The sequence below is a fragment of the Sorghum bicolor genome, chromosome 1, assembly GCF_000003195.3.
Source record: "Sorghum bicolor cultivar BTx623 chromosome 1, Sorghum_bicolor_NCBIv3, whole genome shotgun sequence".
NCBI lineage: Eukaryota > Viridiplantae > Streptophyta > Magnoliopsida > Poales > Poaceae > Sorghum > Sorghum bicolor.
In genome coordinates this window covers 56624935-56642772 of record NC_012870.2, presented here as the reverse complement: position 1 = coordinate 56642772, position 17838 = coordinate 56624935, and the positions used below count along the sequence as shown (strand labels likewise).

The following is a 17838-nucleotide window of genomic DNA, read 5'->3' as shown; positions in this document are numbered from 1 at the left end:
GACCCTAGCAAAGGAGCAATTCTTCAATTTTTTAGCCCATCACACATCAGCCCAACCAAGAAGTCCAAGCCAAGCTTGGAATAGGGCAACGATCGCTCGCGTTTGGATGTTGGAGTCTTGCCGCCTCATTCGCGTGATGGTGTGAGTCTCGCCTAGAGTCGCATTGCTCCGCACCGTCAGCTGCGGCTAGGTGCATCACCTTGTCGCCACTCGCCCCCTCTACTTTGTGCTACGCCCTTGGCCGGCTCGCCCCCTCCACTTCACACTCTGCGGCTCCGACATTAGTAGGCCGCCAGCGCAGCGCCTCAGTGGTGGCTTCCCTAGCCCCGCTTGTTTGCTCGTCGCTCACTGCCTAGTGCCCTAGGGGTGTTCTCCTCGGCCCTACTCTGCTGCCCGTTGCCCGCCAGGCAGCAAGGGGTGCTGGCCGTTGGGCACTAGCCAAACCAAGCAGTAGCAGACGAACAAGAAGACAGAAGCATAACCCTGGTTTGCATCTGGTTTTCCAATTTCAAATTTTCAACCTTTGTTGCAGTTTTTATTTCGAAAAGTTTCTATTTTAGTTACATTCTAAAATTATAGTTTAGAAGATGAAGAGAACCGGACTTCAGCATTATATTTCTATCGAGTACCTGAACAATAGGGGCCATTGAACACCAGAGTTTCTTTGAGACTCCTCTTGATTTGCATATTTTCTTTGCAATTAATTGTTTTTCTATATGACATATAGATTATAGTGTAGCTTTAGGTTTTGGCAATAAAAAATGGCTCTAGTCTTGGTTAAAATCTAGGTCCACCACTGTAAATACGTGTAAATCTCATAAAATACATTGGTTATTTAATTGTGTTGCTATTTAATCCTTCAAACTCCACTTAAGGTCTAGATGCACTTTCAATGTTTTTAATATAAGGCCCTGTTTGGCACGGCTTCTTTAGCGGCTTCAGAAGCCGTTTGGAGCCGTTTTGTGCCAAACGGGGTAAAATAGAATAGCTCCACCAATGAAGCCCCTAAAAACATGCTCTCAGAGAGCTTTGGAGTATGAAGGAGCCAAAAATAGTGGCTTCTTTCGGCTTCACCTCATCCTATGTGGCATTATGTGAGAGCACATTTTAAGAAAAGAGCTATTTTACCAAACGGTTTACCAAAATGGCTTCAGCTCCACCGATAGAGCTGTTCATGGAGCTAAAGCCCTAAAAACAGCTTCACTAATGAAGTGGGCCTAAGTATTCTATGTATCTTTTATTTTCTTCAAATAGGTAAACTAAAAATAAGTTGCATTTTGGAAGGAAGCGAACAGTACGTGGCTAGAGTTTACATGCAATGCAAGTTTCTTCTGTAGGCATAGCATCGCTCGAATTAAAGAAATGGTTCCTGAGAGGCCATTTCCTCGGTTGTTTGTTTTTTCTCTTTTCTTTTGTCAGTACTCCTATATTGCTACAGATACAGCGGCACCGAAAGCAGTCGCGCGGTAGGCGCGAATTAGCGAAGCCAGTTGTTTACCGCTAATACAGCTGTTAGTAACGTAGTAGTATTATCAACAGGGCGATTAAAAAAAAGGGCTTGTCTTTTTTGGCGTGCAACGGGGGGAGGAATCAATCGGAGGGAGGGCCAAATTGTTTTTTGCGTTTTCTTTTTGCTTTCCTTTGGCTCTCAGCTTTTTCTCTTCTTCTTTCCCACTCCCGCCAATTTTTTTCTTTCTCGTCGTCGCCAGTTTTTTTTTTTTTTATTTCGCGCACGCAGAGAGGGAGAGGGGCAAAAAAAGGGTGGCCTACTTTGGAGGGACACGTACCAGCGCGGCCATTCGGCGGGCGGCCCAGGTTGGCCCCACCTGGGCCCACATGGCAGGGAGGCCGGGATGCGCGGGTATGGCCTGCGAGAGGTGCGCGCGGCGACGAGTGCCGCCGCTGGATGGATTGGAGACTGGCTGGAGCGCACGCACCGGTGGTGGTGGCTGGTCAGCAGCGCGAGCCTGGTCAGAGGGAGCAGGAGCACACGCAGGGAGGGAGGGAGGGAGGGAGAGGGTGGCTGGCTGGCATGTGGGACCGCGATGCCGCAGTCCAGGATGCCACGATTCCAGGGGCTGTCACGTGACCGGGGAGCCCGCCGAGGAACATGTGTGGGCCCCGCTGCCGGCTCGGTTTCCGAGGATGTAGGGCGGACTGGCCGGGCGGGCGGGCGATGATAAGGGCACTCACAATGCAAGACTCTATCACAGAGTCCAAGACAATTAATTACACATTATTTATGGTATTTTGCTGATGTGGCAGCATATTTATTGAAGAAAAAGGTAGAAAAAATAAGACTCCAAGTCTTATTTAGACTCTAAGTCCACATTATTCGAGATAATAAATAACTTTAGACTCTATGATAGAGTCTGCATTGTAAGTGCCCTAATGCCTTTACCGCTGCGAGTGGGTCCCGCCACATCCCACCAGGCCAGGGCCGGGGGAAATCGATTGTGGCCTTGTTCAGTTCGCAAAAAGTTGTGAAAAACGGCACTGTAGCACTTTCGTTTTTATTTGACAAACATTGTCCAATTATAAAGTAACTAGGCTCAAAAGATTCATCTCGCTGTTTACAGATGAACTGTGCAAATAGTTTTTGTTTTTATGTATATTTAATGCTCCATGCATGTACCGCAAGATTCGATGTGACGGGAAATCTTGAAAAATTTTGCGAACTAAACAAGGCCTGTATCGGATCCGTCCATCGAGAGGTGGGGTTTCAAAAGATGGTGCAGGTGCAGTCGTGCTCCGGGCAGCCTCCCGCTCCAGCCTCCAGCAGGGCCAGGGCCAGGAGCCCAGGAGAGGACTTTCCGCTCATCATTACTCCCTTTTTCTACAAACAAATATATATCTTATTTTTCGATAAATCAAATTTTATTAAATATATCAAATCCTTTAAATAGTATATTCTATCCGTCTCAAATTATAAGTCATTACAAGAATCTTGGAGAGGCAAAGTTTTTCAAATTTGACCAAATTTATATAATAAAATAATAACATTTTTGGTATCATTAGATTCTTTGTTAGTTATATTTTCATAGTGTACCTATTTTATGACATAAATCTTTATATTTTTCTCTATATTTTTTATCAAATTTAAAAATATTTTAACTTTCCAAAATTTTTGAAATGATTTATAATTTAGAACGGAGAGAGCTACACGGAGAGGTCGAGAACTTGGGTGCAAGGCATGCATGAGCATGATCGTAAAAGTGTCTTGGACGGTTAATAAGAATTTGTGATTACCGCTGTCGTTGTCGACAGGCATGCAACGTGTGTCGTATCTTGTTGATGCGGATGGAATTTGTTTATGTACTGGTAGTCTGGTACTGCTACATACTCCCTCCGTCCCAAAATAAGTGTCGTTTTCGCTTTCCGAGAAATAATTTTAACTAAATATATAGTAAAAAATATTAATATTTATAGTACATAATTAGTATCATTGGAAAGATCTTTAAGTCTAGTTTTTTAACAAATTTATTTAGAGATAAAAATATTGCATGTATTTTCTACAAATTGAGTCAAAATTGTGGCACAAAAACCTAAAACGACATTCTTTTTGGGACGGAGGGAGTAGGTCGTATTTTGGTTGGGACTTGGGACATGTGGATAACACGGCACGTCAAGCGGAAAAGCGCTACACGACGGGAGCCTGCAACTGCAAGGCCGTCCCGTCCAAACGGTCCGGGGGCAGGTGCAGCCGCGCAGACACCGGTGCGTGTCAACAAGAAGAGCTCGACAAACTAGGGCCTTGTTTAATTCCTAGAAAATTTTGTAAAATTTTTCAGATTTTTCGTCACATCGAATCTTTAGACGTATGCATGGAGTATTAAATATAGACGAAAATAAAAACTAATTGCACAGTTTGGTCGGAATTGACGAGACGAATCTTTTGAGCCTAGTTAGTCTATAATTAGATAATATTTGTCAAATACAAACGAAAGTGCTACAGTGCTCATTTTGCAAAAAATTTTGAAACTAAACAAGGCCTAGCAGTACCCTCTGCACGTGGGCCCCGGCGCGTTGACGTTGACCTGAAGTCGGGTCTGCGGGATCATCAGTCCGACACGGGACGGGACAGGCAGGCCAGGACAACTCTTCCTGCGGCCGGTGCACTGTGGTGTTCTGCCCGCGCGGCGGCTACGAGCCTGCGACCGGATCAAACTTTTTACTCTCAAGGCGCGTGCAAATTTTTGTTTCGTTTTGAGCTTTCAAGCTGCGTGCATGGTATCCGTACTACTACTACTACTACAATGTTGAACGGAGTACGTACTTTGAGCCGCTGATGCGGTTTTTATGTGCAAGATTTGGATGGGTAAAATCCCATTGATCCTCCGCCGTACTACTTGATCCTACAGTTTTTGATGGACTCTTACGGACCGACGGCCAGCACGATTGCACAAAAAAGATTCAAGTTCAGCCAGGGCCAGGCAGCGTAAATGTGCGTGCCCCTCCATCACGCCACATGCATGCATGCTGACCCGTCTGCCCGCGGCGTAAATGCCTTGCCTTTTGTGCCGGTACAGATGTGCTGCTGCTACTGCTACGGATCAACCGCATGACATCTGGATCGATGCACCTACGTACTACGTACTGTATGCACGCACTACATACTGCTGGCCACGCACGCACGTACGTCCGTCCGCCGTAGACGTAGGATGAGTGGATGACCTGCCTGCCTGGTGCAGGCTGCTGCTGCATCCGGAGTTATGGCCTTGTTCAGTTTTTATTTGACAAACATTGTCCAATTATAGAGTAACTAGGCTCAAAAGATTCATCTCGCGGTTTACAGATGAACTGTGCAAATAGTTTTTGTTTTTATGTATATTTAATGCTCCATGCATGTGCCGCAAGATTCGATGTGACGGGGAATCTTGAAAAATTTTGCGAACTAAACAAGGCCATAAGAGCAAGGTCAATCAACAAGGTCAGTTTGAATGCAGGTTTTACTAAGATATCATGTACTCCATCCGTTCCTAAATACTGCTATTTCTAGAAGAAAATTTTGTCCATAAATATTGTTATTTCTACCAGCATACTCAGTCCACCAGCCCATTTAATTTCTCCTCGGAACTTCCGTGGTCCACCAGCCCATTTAATTTCTTCTAGGGAGTAGTACTTTAGCGCATATTAATTGTTTGAGTCTGTTTAGTTGACATTAAATGCAGCTCGTTGGAACCAGAGAACCATGGCTTAATGTGCATGATTAAATGGTGGAACCCAAATTAATTGAGGGCAGAATGGTCTTTTGTTTGCCACATTAATCTGTCTGAAATCTGCTAGAAATAGCAGTATTTGGGGACGGAGAGAGTATATTTATTAGAACGTCATGTCACTAAAACCACACTTTTTGCATGAAATAAAGAGGAGATAAAGTAAGTCTCAATGCATGTTTCATGAGAGTGTCATGCACATTAAATAGGGTGCCACATAAGCAAAATTGCTAACTTGGCAGAGTCATTAAATGAAGGAGTTTCATTATACGAGAGAGGAGTTTCATCCCCATGAAACTCTTATGGTTCGGTTACCTAGTTTATAGTCTTGGTAACTGTGACATAAAACTATGCATTGAGACTGGTAAAAGGAAGTAGTTTCACCATGGTGAAACCCGCGGACGTTGTTTCCCACGCGGTGAAACGGGATGAAATCCCCACTGAGGGCTAAATCGTTTCACTATCTTGCATGTGATCCAATTATTTTGTAGTAATTAAATACTTTGCTTAGCCTTGGAAACAACAAAGTGAAATGCTTCATAGATGGTTTCATTTCAATCTTGATGACGTGTTGGTATGTGAAACCATACAGTGACATTGTCCATTAAGACTGTCCTAATAGAGTCAAGTGCTTGTCTATAAACCAAATGATTAAAGCCAAGTTATATAATAAATTGTCTCATACTTGTCTCTAAAACATCTTCTATTTTTTATTCTTTCTCACAACACTTGTTATTTTGGCCCACCACTACCTATGCATTCGTGCCCAGCTTGGTGTTTACATAAGAGCCTAGCTATCATCTCTCCCCTCTCTTCTCTCCTCCGCATCAGCATTAGTTTGGCTATAAGCCCATTATTGTACTTGGTCTAAGGAGTGAAACAATCTAAAAAATAACTAGATTTATTGAAAATATTATTAGTATTTATATCTCTAAAAAATCTATATAAAAATATATGATGTAATTAATCTAATGATGATGATCTAACATTATAAATATTATTCGATTCATCTCAAATTATAAAACGTTTGACTTTTTAACATCAAATTTGACTATTTATCTTTTACAAAAATTTATGTAAAATATCACTTCTTTTGTTGTTACTTAGTTTATTATTAATAAAAGTTCTTCAAAAATGACTTAAGGCCTTGTTTAGTTCACCCCAAAATCTAAAAAAAAATCAAGATTTTCATCACATCAAATCTTCCAGCACATGCATAGAGCACTAAATATAGATAAAAAAATAACTAAATGCATAATTTGTCTGTAATTTACGAGATGAATTTTGGAGCCTAGTTAGTCTACGGTTGAACAATAATTACCAAATACAAACGAAAGTACTGCAGTGTCAAAATCTAAAAAGTTTTTGGATCTAAACAAGGCCTAAATTTGACTATGTTTGCACATATTTTTTGAGTAAGATGAGTGGTCAAACTTAGAAAGTCAAACGTCTTATAATTTTAGATGGATTGAGTAGTATTTTATCATATATAGATTTTATCAAACTTAAATTTATTTGACTCCTCAAAGTACATACGTACTTATTTTGGAACAATGGGAGTATAGACTACCACTATCTCTATCAAAAAATGGATACCTTTTCTAGTTAATAAAATACCTAAAGTTTTATTAAATATATAGGTAAAACTGTTATTGTTTATAACACCAAATTAATATATATTATAAAATTATGTTTGATGATGAATCTGGTGATATATATTTAGTATATTAAATATTAATAAGTTTTTACATAAATTTAATTAAGGCCTTGTTTAGTTCACCTCAAAAACAAAAAGAAATTCAAGATTGTCCGTCACATCAAATCTTACAGCACATGTACGGAGCATTAAATATAAACAAAAACTAAAACTAATTGCACAATTTGCTTGTAAATCGCAAGATGAATCTTTTAAGCCTAGTTAGTTTATGTTGGACAATATTTGCCAAATAAAAACGAAAATACTACGAAGTCCAAAGCAAAAAAATTGAGAACTAAACCATGCCTAAAATGGGGTAGGATTAAGTGAGTAGCATGTAGTTAAAAACGTCGTGTACGGTTAAATGCATGGGCGCCTGGGTCTGGCCGTGCTTCGTCGTCAACTTGTCATGATACCTACAGTAAAGCACGCATCTGTTATCTGTCGGTGCGCGCGCGCTCTTCTTCTGCGTCGCTGCGTCTCTACCACCAGGGCTTGTTTAGATGCGAAAACATTTTAGATTTCGCTACTGTAGCATTTTCGTTTGTTTGTGGTAAATATTGTCTAATTATAGACTAACTAGGATCAAAAGATTCGTCTCGCGATTTACATGTAAACTATACAATTAGTTTTTATTTTCGTCTATATTTAATGCTTCATGCATGTGTCGAAAAATTCAATGTGACGGAAAATCTTGAAATTTTTTTTGTTTTCGGTGTGAACTACACAGGCCTCCATCGGGCGAACGACTCAACCACGCAGCTTAATGCTTACTATCTTCATTTCAAATTATAAGTTATCTCAACAATTTTAAAAAATCAAACCATTTTAAATTTAATCAAATGATAGAGAGAATTATAAAAAAATTTACATCAAATTAGTAATGCTATAAAAATATATAGTAGTTAATGAAGAATTTAATAATATTTAGTTGGCATTATAAATGAAAAGTCATGGCTAAAAGTATTGTTCGCTGATTTATTATGAGATAAATATTTGTTGAATGACTGATAGATTGAACAGATAAGTTTAAGTGAACAGATTACTCTCTTCAAGATTCTTAAAATAAATTATAATTTAGGATAAACTGAGTACTTACTATTCATGTAACTAATAACTAGGTTGATGTAGCTTCTTATTGAAGTTTTCCATCAATATGTAGTGGGCAAAAGCAAAACCAAGCAAAAGGAGTGAAGGACTACAGCTCTGCTGCTCTATTACCTTCTAGCGGTGCCGGTGCGTGTACGTATGGATCTCGTGGGGAGCAGTCAGTTTAGCAGGTTATACGTGAGCTAGCTCCGCCGGCCCGTCAACCAAGCTCCAGATCAGCCCAAAGACATCTTGCAAGCGCCAGCCCATCTATGACAAGACTCGAGAGTGAGATAAATGCAGAAAAAATTCACGTTACCTCTCTCAAATTTTATGAAAGTCCGTTTTTCTCTTCAGACTACAAATTCAGGCAAAACATTTTCCTCAATTTTTAAAACCGTTCATCTTCCTTTCCTGATCCTGTTATAAGTAGCTTTAAAGACAATTTTGTCCTTTTCTTTTTATTTATCTTGGCTGAATCTTTAAAAAATTATAGTAAATCACAGAAAATCATAAAATAAAAAATCTAATTTTGTTGAACTCAACGTGAGTAGATCTACACAGTGAATATATAATATGGTGTAGTTTAGTACAAACTTTTTGTTGTGGCTATAGATCTATGCTTTTTTGTAATTAATTGAAATAATTCATAGTTACAGTTTTTGTGGTCTAATTGTGATTAATTTTTTTTATGATGGGGTAATTATTGTATGGTTAAATTATAGTAAAATTTTCATACTCATTGGATTATGTATACCTTACTTATAGATTTATTTATATTTAATTAGCATAATCTTAAATAAAACCTATAACTAAGTTATACATGATCTAATGGGTATGAAATTTTACTACAGTTTACGCATACAATAATTAGCCCATCATAAAAATTTCATCATAATTGGACCATAAAAACTGTAGCTATGAATTATTCCATTTAATTACAGAAAAGGATAGATCCGAAGCTACATCAAAAACTTTGTACTAAAGCATACTATATTATATGCTAGATCTATTCATGTGGAGTAACAAAATTAGATTTTTCATTTTATGATTTTTCCTATGATTTACTATGATTTTTCAAAGATTTAGCTGAAATAAATAAAAAGGGAAAAAGATAAATCCGCCTTCAAACCCGTTTAAAACAGGGCCAAGGAGGTAAGATGAATGATTTTAAAAATCAAGGGAAGTGTTCTGTCTGACTTTAGAGTTCAGGGAGAAAAAATAGATTTTCATGACAGTTGAGGAAGATAAAACAGACTTTTTTTTTTGATAAATGCCCAGCAAAATTCACCATATCAATACACCCTCGGATCTAGCAGCCCATTGTGTCCATTTTGTTCTCTCCAAGTTTGCATCTTAGTCATCGTAGACGAGTCAGAACTTAAAAGTAGGGACACGAAAAGAGTGCAGTTTAGGACTTAATGCATGTCTATATACTTCAATCCATGTGTTGGAGTGGATTTGGATGAAACTTAGTTTAATTCTAATCTAATTCACTTTAACACATGTAGGTTGAGATGAATAGATGTGCATTCAAACAAGGTCTTAGCAAGACATATAACGTTATGTTTTCGACCCACTTCACGTAAAAGAGTTAGCCTAAATATAGTGATATGTACTCTAAAAACAATAGATATTGGTCTAGTCCACCCAAAATCTCATATCAACGTACTTATGAACCACTAGGAGCCACATCCAATTTGGACCGAATGTGATAATAAGGTGTTTTAGACATACATGAGGAAGCTCTTCAGATGCTATCGAATGTACGACGCCTCACCCATCTGTTCACTTCCCAAACCAAGCTACACTGGCCTGGCTACCCAATGTAGATTCAAGTTTCAACAGCACTTCAACTTTATTGTGGACATCACAGGCACCTGGATCTTCACCTGCATATAATTCATTGGTCTTCATGACATTAGCTGACGGGAACAGATTGGATTTGTAATCATGTTCAACTTTCGAAATAAAATTAAGTGAAGCAGGTTGAGAGGAACATAGTTTGCGCAAAGTGAAGAAGCAGGTTGAGAGGGTCATTTGTTTGCTCATAATTTTTTGTAGCTGGCTTAAGAACCTTCTATCGCTATTTAACCGTGTGTTTGGTTGGTGGTTGGGTGGATTGGGTTGGATCCAACCCAGTTTTTGGGGACGGAGCCAACGGAGCCAACCCGTTCAGTGTTTGGTTACACTTCTACTTTTGGGAACGGAGCCAACCATTTTAGTGTTTGGTTGAAGAATTAAGGACAGAGCGGCTCCGGCTCCGTTCAGTGTTTGGTGGGAGCCAACCCGACTGGAGCGGCTCCGTCCGCTAGATTTTGACGGACAAATCCAACCCGCATCTGAGAGAAATATTCTACCCTGAAGCCAACCCAACCCTCTCATCCTCCAACCAAACAGCTACAGGAACGAGTTCACTCCGACCCGGCTCGCCCACTCCGACCCGGCTCGCCCAGCTCTCCAACCAAGCACAGGTGACTGAGTCACCTGAACCCACTATTGCACATTATTTGTAGCAGGCTAGCAGCAGCCATCACCTCCCTCAAATAACAATAAGATTAAAAAAAATAGAATCATGATGAAAACCAGAATGTATTCTGTGTCAAATAAACAGCAAAAAATTACACCTTGCTTATCTGCTGGAATTCTTATACATACAGCTGCCCGACATCACAAGATTGATGGCGTAGCAACTGGACTATCCGTTGCACCAGCGTTTATATGGTCAGCTGACGTAACGCTTCCCCCAGCTAAATACAAGGTCACATCTAAATTCTTATGTAAATTTGCAGCATATGCATAACAGTTTATCACCAACAAACAGAGCGGCCGGTCTAATTACAGTAGCTCCAGAGCTCAGGATCACAAATATTCCTCCGAAGCCATACCCTGCTGAGTAAATTAGAACAAAAAAGCCTAACAGCTACGAAAAATCTACAGAAATTACAGAAACTTTTCATTTCCTCTCAACCCACATCATCTTCATTGAGATGAATCCCCCTATGACTATGAGTATAGTCCAGTGACAGACACCGTCCAAGTTCTACATGCTGGTACCTCTGTAAATATAAGCACAGTTCCACAAATTTCACAGGATAAGCAACTGATAATAACAAATTGAACAGACCTCAAAAGTTTGAATCAACTACGTACATGCTCATCACAAACCAGTCGGGTGCAAAATGATCTCCTTCAGAGCCCTCATTGCCATGACAATTGCTTGTATGTAGACCTTTCTGTGTCCCAACTGCCATCAGGTTCCTTTCTCTTTGTTCCTACAACTGGCATTTGGTAAATTCTTCCTTGATCTTCTGCAAAGCCATGTGGGGGTGTGATCAAATTTTGTCTGAATGGTAAAGGTGCCCGTGCATCCTTTCCTTCTAAATCTATACTTCCAGGGCCTGAGTTAAGATCAAGGCCCTGACTTTCCCATTTACGACTACTGTCACGTCCACTGCTGCTACCCTCAGCAAGATTTATAGCATACTGCCTTGAATGCTGGGCAGGTAATGATCCTGCTGGGCCAACAAGAGTGGGAGAGAGTGTTTGAAAATATGGAACTGCAGATGCAGAATTTGCAAATGTTGCTGATCCAACTGAAAATGCAGGTGCTTGAAGGTGGACAGTTGGAGGAAAAGAAGGGAATCCTGCGTATTGATATGCAGGCGGATGAAAAACCATCGCTGGGGACGTTGATATAACTGGAGGCCTGCAGGGATCACCTCCAAATTGGCCACTGTCAGTGGTAGACGCGATAATCCTCTGGGCTCCGGATGCAGCCTCAATTTGGTACAGCTGTTCTCCTCTAGAAGGCAAAAACGATTGTATAGCTACTGGACCACAAGGGTTAGCAGGGGCAAGCCATGGTGACAAATTACTCATGGCAACATTATTCATCCTTAAACCAGGAACTTGTAGGAATTGAATACTGCTTGAATTCTTAGCAGGTAGGTTCTTTGGCACAGGTTCAGTGACAGCATCATCAAGGTCTGGTCCACTATTAAGATCAAAGTCCCTCAAGATATTCATACCAGCATTAGAGACCATTCCAGGTAATGACCTTGTTGATGCCAATGGGAGTTCAACTGTGTGTGAAGCATTTGACATAAATTGGCCATTATCTGCAACTTCATCAGCTCTGTTCAGATCAAGCTCAATGCCAGCACTACGTGATGAGCCATCTCGACTTTTCGTATTTCCAGATTCAGAGCAGGTAGTCTGTGCAGAACTCTCTGGGATATCTTCCTGTAGAGCTTGGTCACCTGCAACATTCAAATCAAAACCAAGCATGGGGCGAGACTGCTTCCCAGCAGTATGAGATACTGGAATGTCATGTGTGGTGGCAGGCATATCCAAAATCTTCCTCGGTTCGGCTGGGCGGAATGCACTCGTAGCTGCTGAACCTTTCCACCCGATCTCAGGCTTTGCTCTTAGTAGGTTCTCAGGAGGAACAAAGGGTCCTTTGGCTGGAGCAGCTACTGTTATTGGAGCTGACTGAAGCCCACATGTAACAGGTGAAGTAAATGGCGAAAGCCCAGTTAAATGGACCGTTGAGGAACATATAGCAGGTGAGATAGTTGGCTCAGATTGATGCCCATCATCCCCAGGTATTCCTTCATTCAAGTCGAAGTCAAGCTTTGCTGTAGCATTTGACATGGTGTGGGCAGCTAGAGAAGAACCTTCATCTGATGAGACAAGGTCATCTTTTCCGTCATCCTTTCCACTCACACCATCACTGGATTTTTTTGAACTCTGCTTTGCACTATGCTCACTTTGCTGAGAATTGACACCTTCAGATTTTACATGACTGTTGGATTCACTTGAAGTGTCTTTTGATTCTTTCATCGCCTTATTAATCCCACTTTCTGGGGACGCTGCAGCTACAACTAGTTTTGGAACATCAGCCGAAGGGAAAGAAGCATTTTCATACTTTTCCTCCTCATTCCGCAGTATGCTACTATCACCCACAACATCAGCTTTTTTCACCTCTGCAGCCATCAAATCTAATTTGCCAGCCATACTGTCACGGCTATTAAAGGCTCCTGAGTGGCCTGATACACCCAGAAGCTTCTTATGATTAGTTGATGACTTCAACAAACCCTGGGCTTGTTTATCAGCAGCAGACAATGAAGATTCTCCAGCAAGAACGAATCTTGAATTTCTACTGGAAACAACCAGCCTACACTGACTACCCAATGTAGAATCCACAGCACCATCCTTGTCTGTACAGCCATCTTCAACTTTCCCTTGTCTACACGCATCCCGATTTTCACCTGCAGATGAATCCATATTAGGCACGTTGACAATTTTAGCATTAGCTGAGTGGCACAAATTGGAGTTCTGATCATGTTCACCTTTGGAATCAACTGAATCAGGTTGAGAGTAGCATTTTTTTGCACGGCCTTCATGGATTTCAATTTTGACTGAAGATCCAACTGCTTTTGAATCTGCTAGCTCAGGAGATGGCACAGTTTGGCGTTGTTCCTCATTTGCAGCCAAACAAGAATCGATTTTCACTTCCTTCCCACCAACAACTTTCTTAGCATCTGCTGGCCCTGGATCCTGTGATGGGCCCACATCACTTTCTACTTTAACCTTCCCAGCATTGTCACCCTCACAGCCCAATTTCTTTGCAGATGAATTTCTGGGTGAAGATGGGGAAACCAATTCAGATTTAGATATTTCTCCTGCCACACTAGCAAGAAGATCCATTGCTGTGTCGTCTCCAGCATGCAAGGAATGATTAGCTTCAGAGTACTTGATTTCAATCAGAGCATTCATTGGGCTGAATGAGTTTCCTACCTTGGTTTCACTTGAACAAATGCCTTTTTCATTCATATATGATGAGGCTGAGCATACAACTCGTGATGCATGTGCATCCTTAACAGAATCATCAGGTGTCCTGCTGTTGTCATCTAACATAGCACATGGTGATTTTTCACCTTCCTCCGAACCAGCAGTTCCTTTAATTTCATTGCTGTGCCAAGACTCTGCATTAACATCAGAGGTTAAATGAGGCCGAGAATTTTCAGTTTTCATTTTCACTCTGCGGTCACTCTGTTCATGTCTCTCTGCAACCACAGGAGACAATGCTCTACCACCAGTAACAGATGTGTCCTCAAAAGATCCTCCACTTGCACTTCTAGCAGGACTACGGCCAGGATTTGGAAACCGAACAATCAATCTATGATTATTTCCATGATCAGATGGCATGTCAACTCCTTTTTCAGAAGCTGATCCAGTTGGAGATGATTTATCTGGCAGCAAAGATCGATCAAGGGAGACACATCTTCCCACAGAAGTTTCCTTCAGGTTCCCTGAAACAAGTCCATTGGTTGCCTTTTGATGGCCCCGTGAAGAACTTCCAGAAGTTTTACTAGCACCACCAGAAGCAGCAGTTGAACTTCTCGCATCCTTTGATGGCTCACTAGAGCATGAATGGCTATTGTTCAGTGACTGGCTCGAGTTGCTACTTTTCTCCTCTTTCACAGTAGGCAGCTCAGAACCACCAGTTGATCTGCAGGGCTGGTCCTTCAAGTTGGCGGCAACATTTCCGGGTTGTATATGTTGTCCTTTTGAAGAGACATAAGCTACATGATTCAACTTTGCAACAGCATCTGTGCCCCCAGGTTTATCAGTCAAAACCTTTAGTGATGAAACAGTGGATGCTGCATTCTTTGGGCTGTGCTCACTTGAGCCACCTCGTTTGCTTCCAGTATTTGAAATTTCTTGGAAACCTGCTTTTCCAGGCCAGGAAGCAGATTGGCCAGTTAAAGGTTTCGAATCATTCGACTTCATTTCAGCATCAACGCGTTTCTTCCAGTTCTCAACAAGACACTTAGCTTTCTTCTGTATCTCCAAATTTTTGTGGCTGCGGAGATGATTGACAGATTTTCCAATGCTACAACTTTGCAGTGCACTGAGATCAATAGGCAATTTAGCTAGCGCACGAAGTAGCGCCAAGAGAAGGTCATCAATAGGCTTATCTGCTTCTTTAGAACTACCGTCGCCAGACTTCCCTTTGTGAGCCTCTTGAAGCCAACTATCCAACACGGGAAGGCCCCTTGATTGCACAAATCTGCCAAGACAATCAGGGCTCTCTGTAGCTGCAATAACATCAGCAAGCATAACCCGACCAGCAAGGTCTACCCTCTGCTCAGTCTGATCAAGTTGCATAAGATGCACAAGCTTTTCAACCGCTTCTGTGTTTGGAAGTCCACCTTTTTCAACCTTTGCTATTTCAGACTTTATATCGTCCAACTTGCTTCCAGGCTCACTATCATCAACATGCAGACGATCTCGATCCCGCTTAGCTGGATCAATTCCTTGCTCAACTCTCTCCTTCTTCTTTCCCTTGGATAAACCACAATTCTGTGTACCATCTGTAGAAGTCTTCAGTTGCTGGGATGCTGATGAACCATTTAGCCGCTTTGGAGAGCGTCCATCGGACTGCACTGCAGCATGCATTTCTAGCCTTGTTCTGTACAGAAGCCGATTTACTTCTTCCTGCCGTTCCTGGTAAAAAGTTTCACGCAAGGAACAGCATTATAAATACATACAAGGGACAGAGAAAAACATGAAATAAATAATGAACCTACATTAATATAGTCTCGGTCGGTAAGCCACCATAAACACTTGTTGTCAATATCGTATACACGCCAACATACAAATGAAGAAATTCCAACCGGGAGCTCAACACCTTTACGTAAAAAGGCAACTTTGCAAGGGTGCAGCAGGGAAACAGCAGATGCCTCGTCCTGGTGGAAAGAGTAGAAGATCTCGTTTGGTGCAGCGTTCAGTTGAATGCCCTTGTTAAGCTTAATGTCGGCAGGTCTATAAAGCCAACTAACGCGTAGTCTGGGATAGCCTTCTTCCTTTTTCTCAATCCAACGTATCAATCCAATGAATGGAGGAACATCAACAGCCCGGAAAAGAGCACAATCGCCAACTTGAATCTCACGCCCGTCCTGAAAATTAAACAGTACTTATTGTTTGTTCAAGGAGCACAAAACATCCTTCATGTTAGTATGTTACAATGTGGTCTTGTTATTTTGGTGTAGGAATTGAACAATTACAACCTCCCTGTGTGAATTATATTTGTAATCAAACAAGGAATGAAAAAACAATAGTAAAACATGTAATTACTAATTACAATGAAGACCAGCACAAGCATTATATGAGTTTGGCAGAGCTCCACTTCACTAGTGAAGTCATTATTGTTTTGCTTGAGCTCTACAAACAGCTCTACCAGAGGCAATGAAGCTGTTTTGGTGAACCGTTTGGCAAAACAGCTCTACATGTGGAGCTCCTTAAAACCTGCTCTCATGGAATCCCATGCAAGGCCCACCAGAGCGAGTAGGAGCTGGGAGAAGCTACTATTTTCAGCTCCATCCACCCTTTATGAGAACACATTTTAAGGAGATCCTCATCTGGCGGAGTTGTTCTATTTTATCGCGTTTGGCACAAAACAGCTCTCAACAGCTTCTGAAGCTAGTGGAGGAGCTGTGCAAATGGGGCCTAAGTAATCTGTTACAATAGTACAATACACATATTGATTGGACGGTACCTGCCCATGATCCTTAGCAAAATTCCATAAAGAAGCTTTAACACTCCTTAAAAACTAATAAAAGGTGAAATTTTCAAGCTGAGGGTGATAAGACCATAGAATTCAATCCAGTGATACAAAATATAGTCTGTTTACATATTAGCACGCTAGCAACTGCTATTGGAATAACCAACTCAACACACATTTCATGACACTTCTCATGCTAGTCTTTAAATTGCCAACTAGGCAGTGAAATCTAGTATAGTCATACTTAACATCATAATCATCATCATCATCAGATCGACAGAATCTCATAACGGTGAGCAAGTTCAATGGCAATAACCAATGAAGACGCACCTTTATAAAGGAGCCTGGGGACACTGGGCGGGGAGAATCGACGCACTCCTTCTCCTGCGCCGCCACCGCCGCTAGCTGATAAGAAGTCGTCCGAGGCGAGAGAACAGAAAAACGGGAAGGAGTAGTAGCTGTTGACGGTGATGGTGGAGCTTCTGCCTCTACGCGTGCCGCTGGCCACATGAGCCGAACAAGACGCCGCCTCTTGCCGTCGCACCCCTCAGTGTCGCGCCACCCATGCATATCCGGCTCGTTGCATCTTCTCCAACGTCGCCGCCGAAACCTCCACCTCGCCGAGCTCCGGCACCGCGCCGCAACACCATCACCAGAACGCCGGCAGACCCTAGGCCCTCCGAAACCCTAGATCCGTCTCTGCCCGCATCCGGAACACCCGAATTCGAGTCCAATCGACCGATCAAGACGAACCGTCTCACCGGTGGGAGCTCGAATCCGGCGGAACCGACGGGCTCCGGTCGGGCTCGATTGGGGATTTCAGGGCTAGGTCAGCGGAGTGGGCTGGGCGCGCGGTGGCTTGGACTCGATCCGAGGTGGGACGGAGGAGGAAAGGGAATTTCGGCGATTCGGAGGCAGAGAGAGATCGCGTCTGGGGGGCAGGCAGGGCAGAGCAGGGGCAGACACGGCGAGCGAGGTCGGGTCGAGAGATGGGGAGAGAGAGGAGATGATGTCTCGTCTCGTCCTTTGCGGTTCCACACAGGAGGAAAGCAGGACAGGCAAATTCGACCATGCGAACTGGGTGTGAATTCATTACTCATCATGACTAAAGCCCTGTTCAATTCTAAAAATTTCTCAAAATTTTTCAAGATTTCTCGTCACATCGAATTTTTAGACATATACATAAAATATTAAATATAGATAAAAATTAACTAATTGTCTAGTTTACCTATAATTTTTTAGACGAATCCTTTAAATCTAGTTAG

General features: G+C 41.9%; 1 protein-coding gene across 1 annotated transcript; it reads right to left on the bottom strand.

Moving 5' to 3' along the window:
• On the bottom strand, nucleotides 10560–17637 carry LOC110433336. The gene is made up of 5 exons (XM_021455228.1): nucleotides 16904–17637; nucleotides 15600–15968; nucleotides 13356–15516; nucleotides 11155–13274; nucleotides 10560–11060 (listed from the first exon to the last, which is right to left on the bottom strand). Exons 1-4 carry the CDS (start codon nucleotides 17141–17143, stop codon nucleotides 11203–11205), a joined length of 4842 nt encoding a protein of 1613 aa, XP_021310903.1. The 5' UTR covers nucleotides 17144–17637; the 3' UTR covers nucleotides 10560–11060; nucleotides 11155–11202.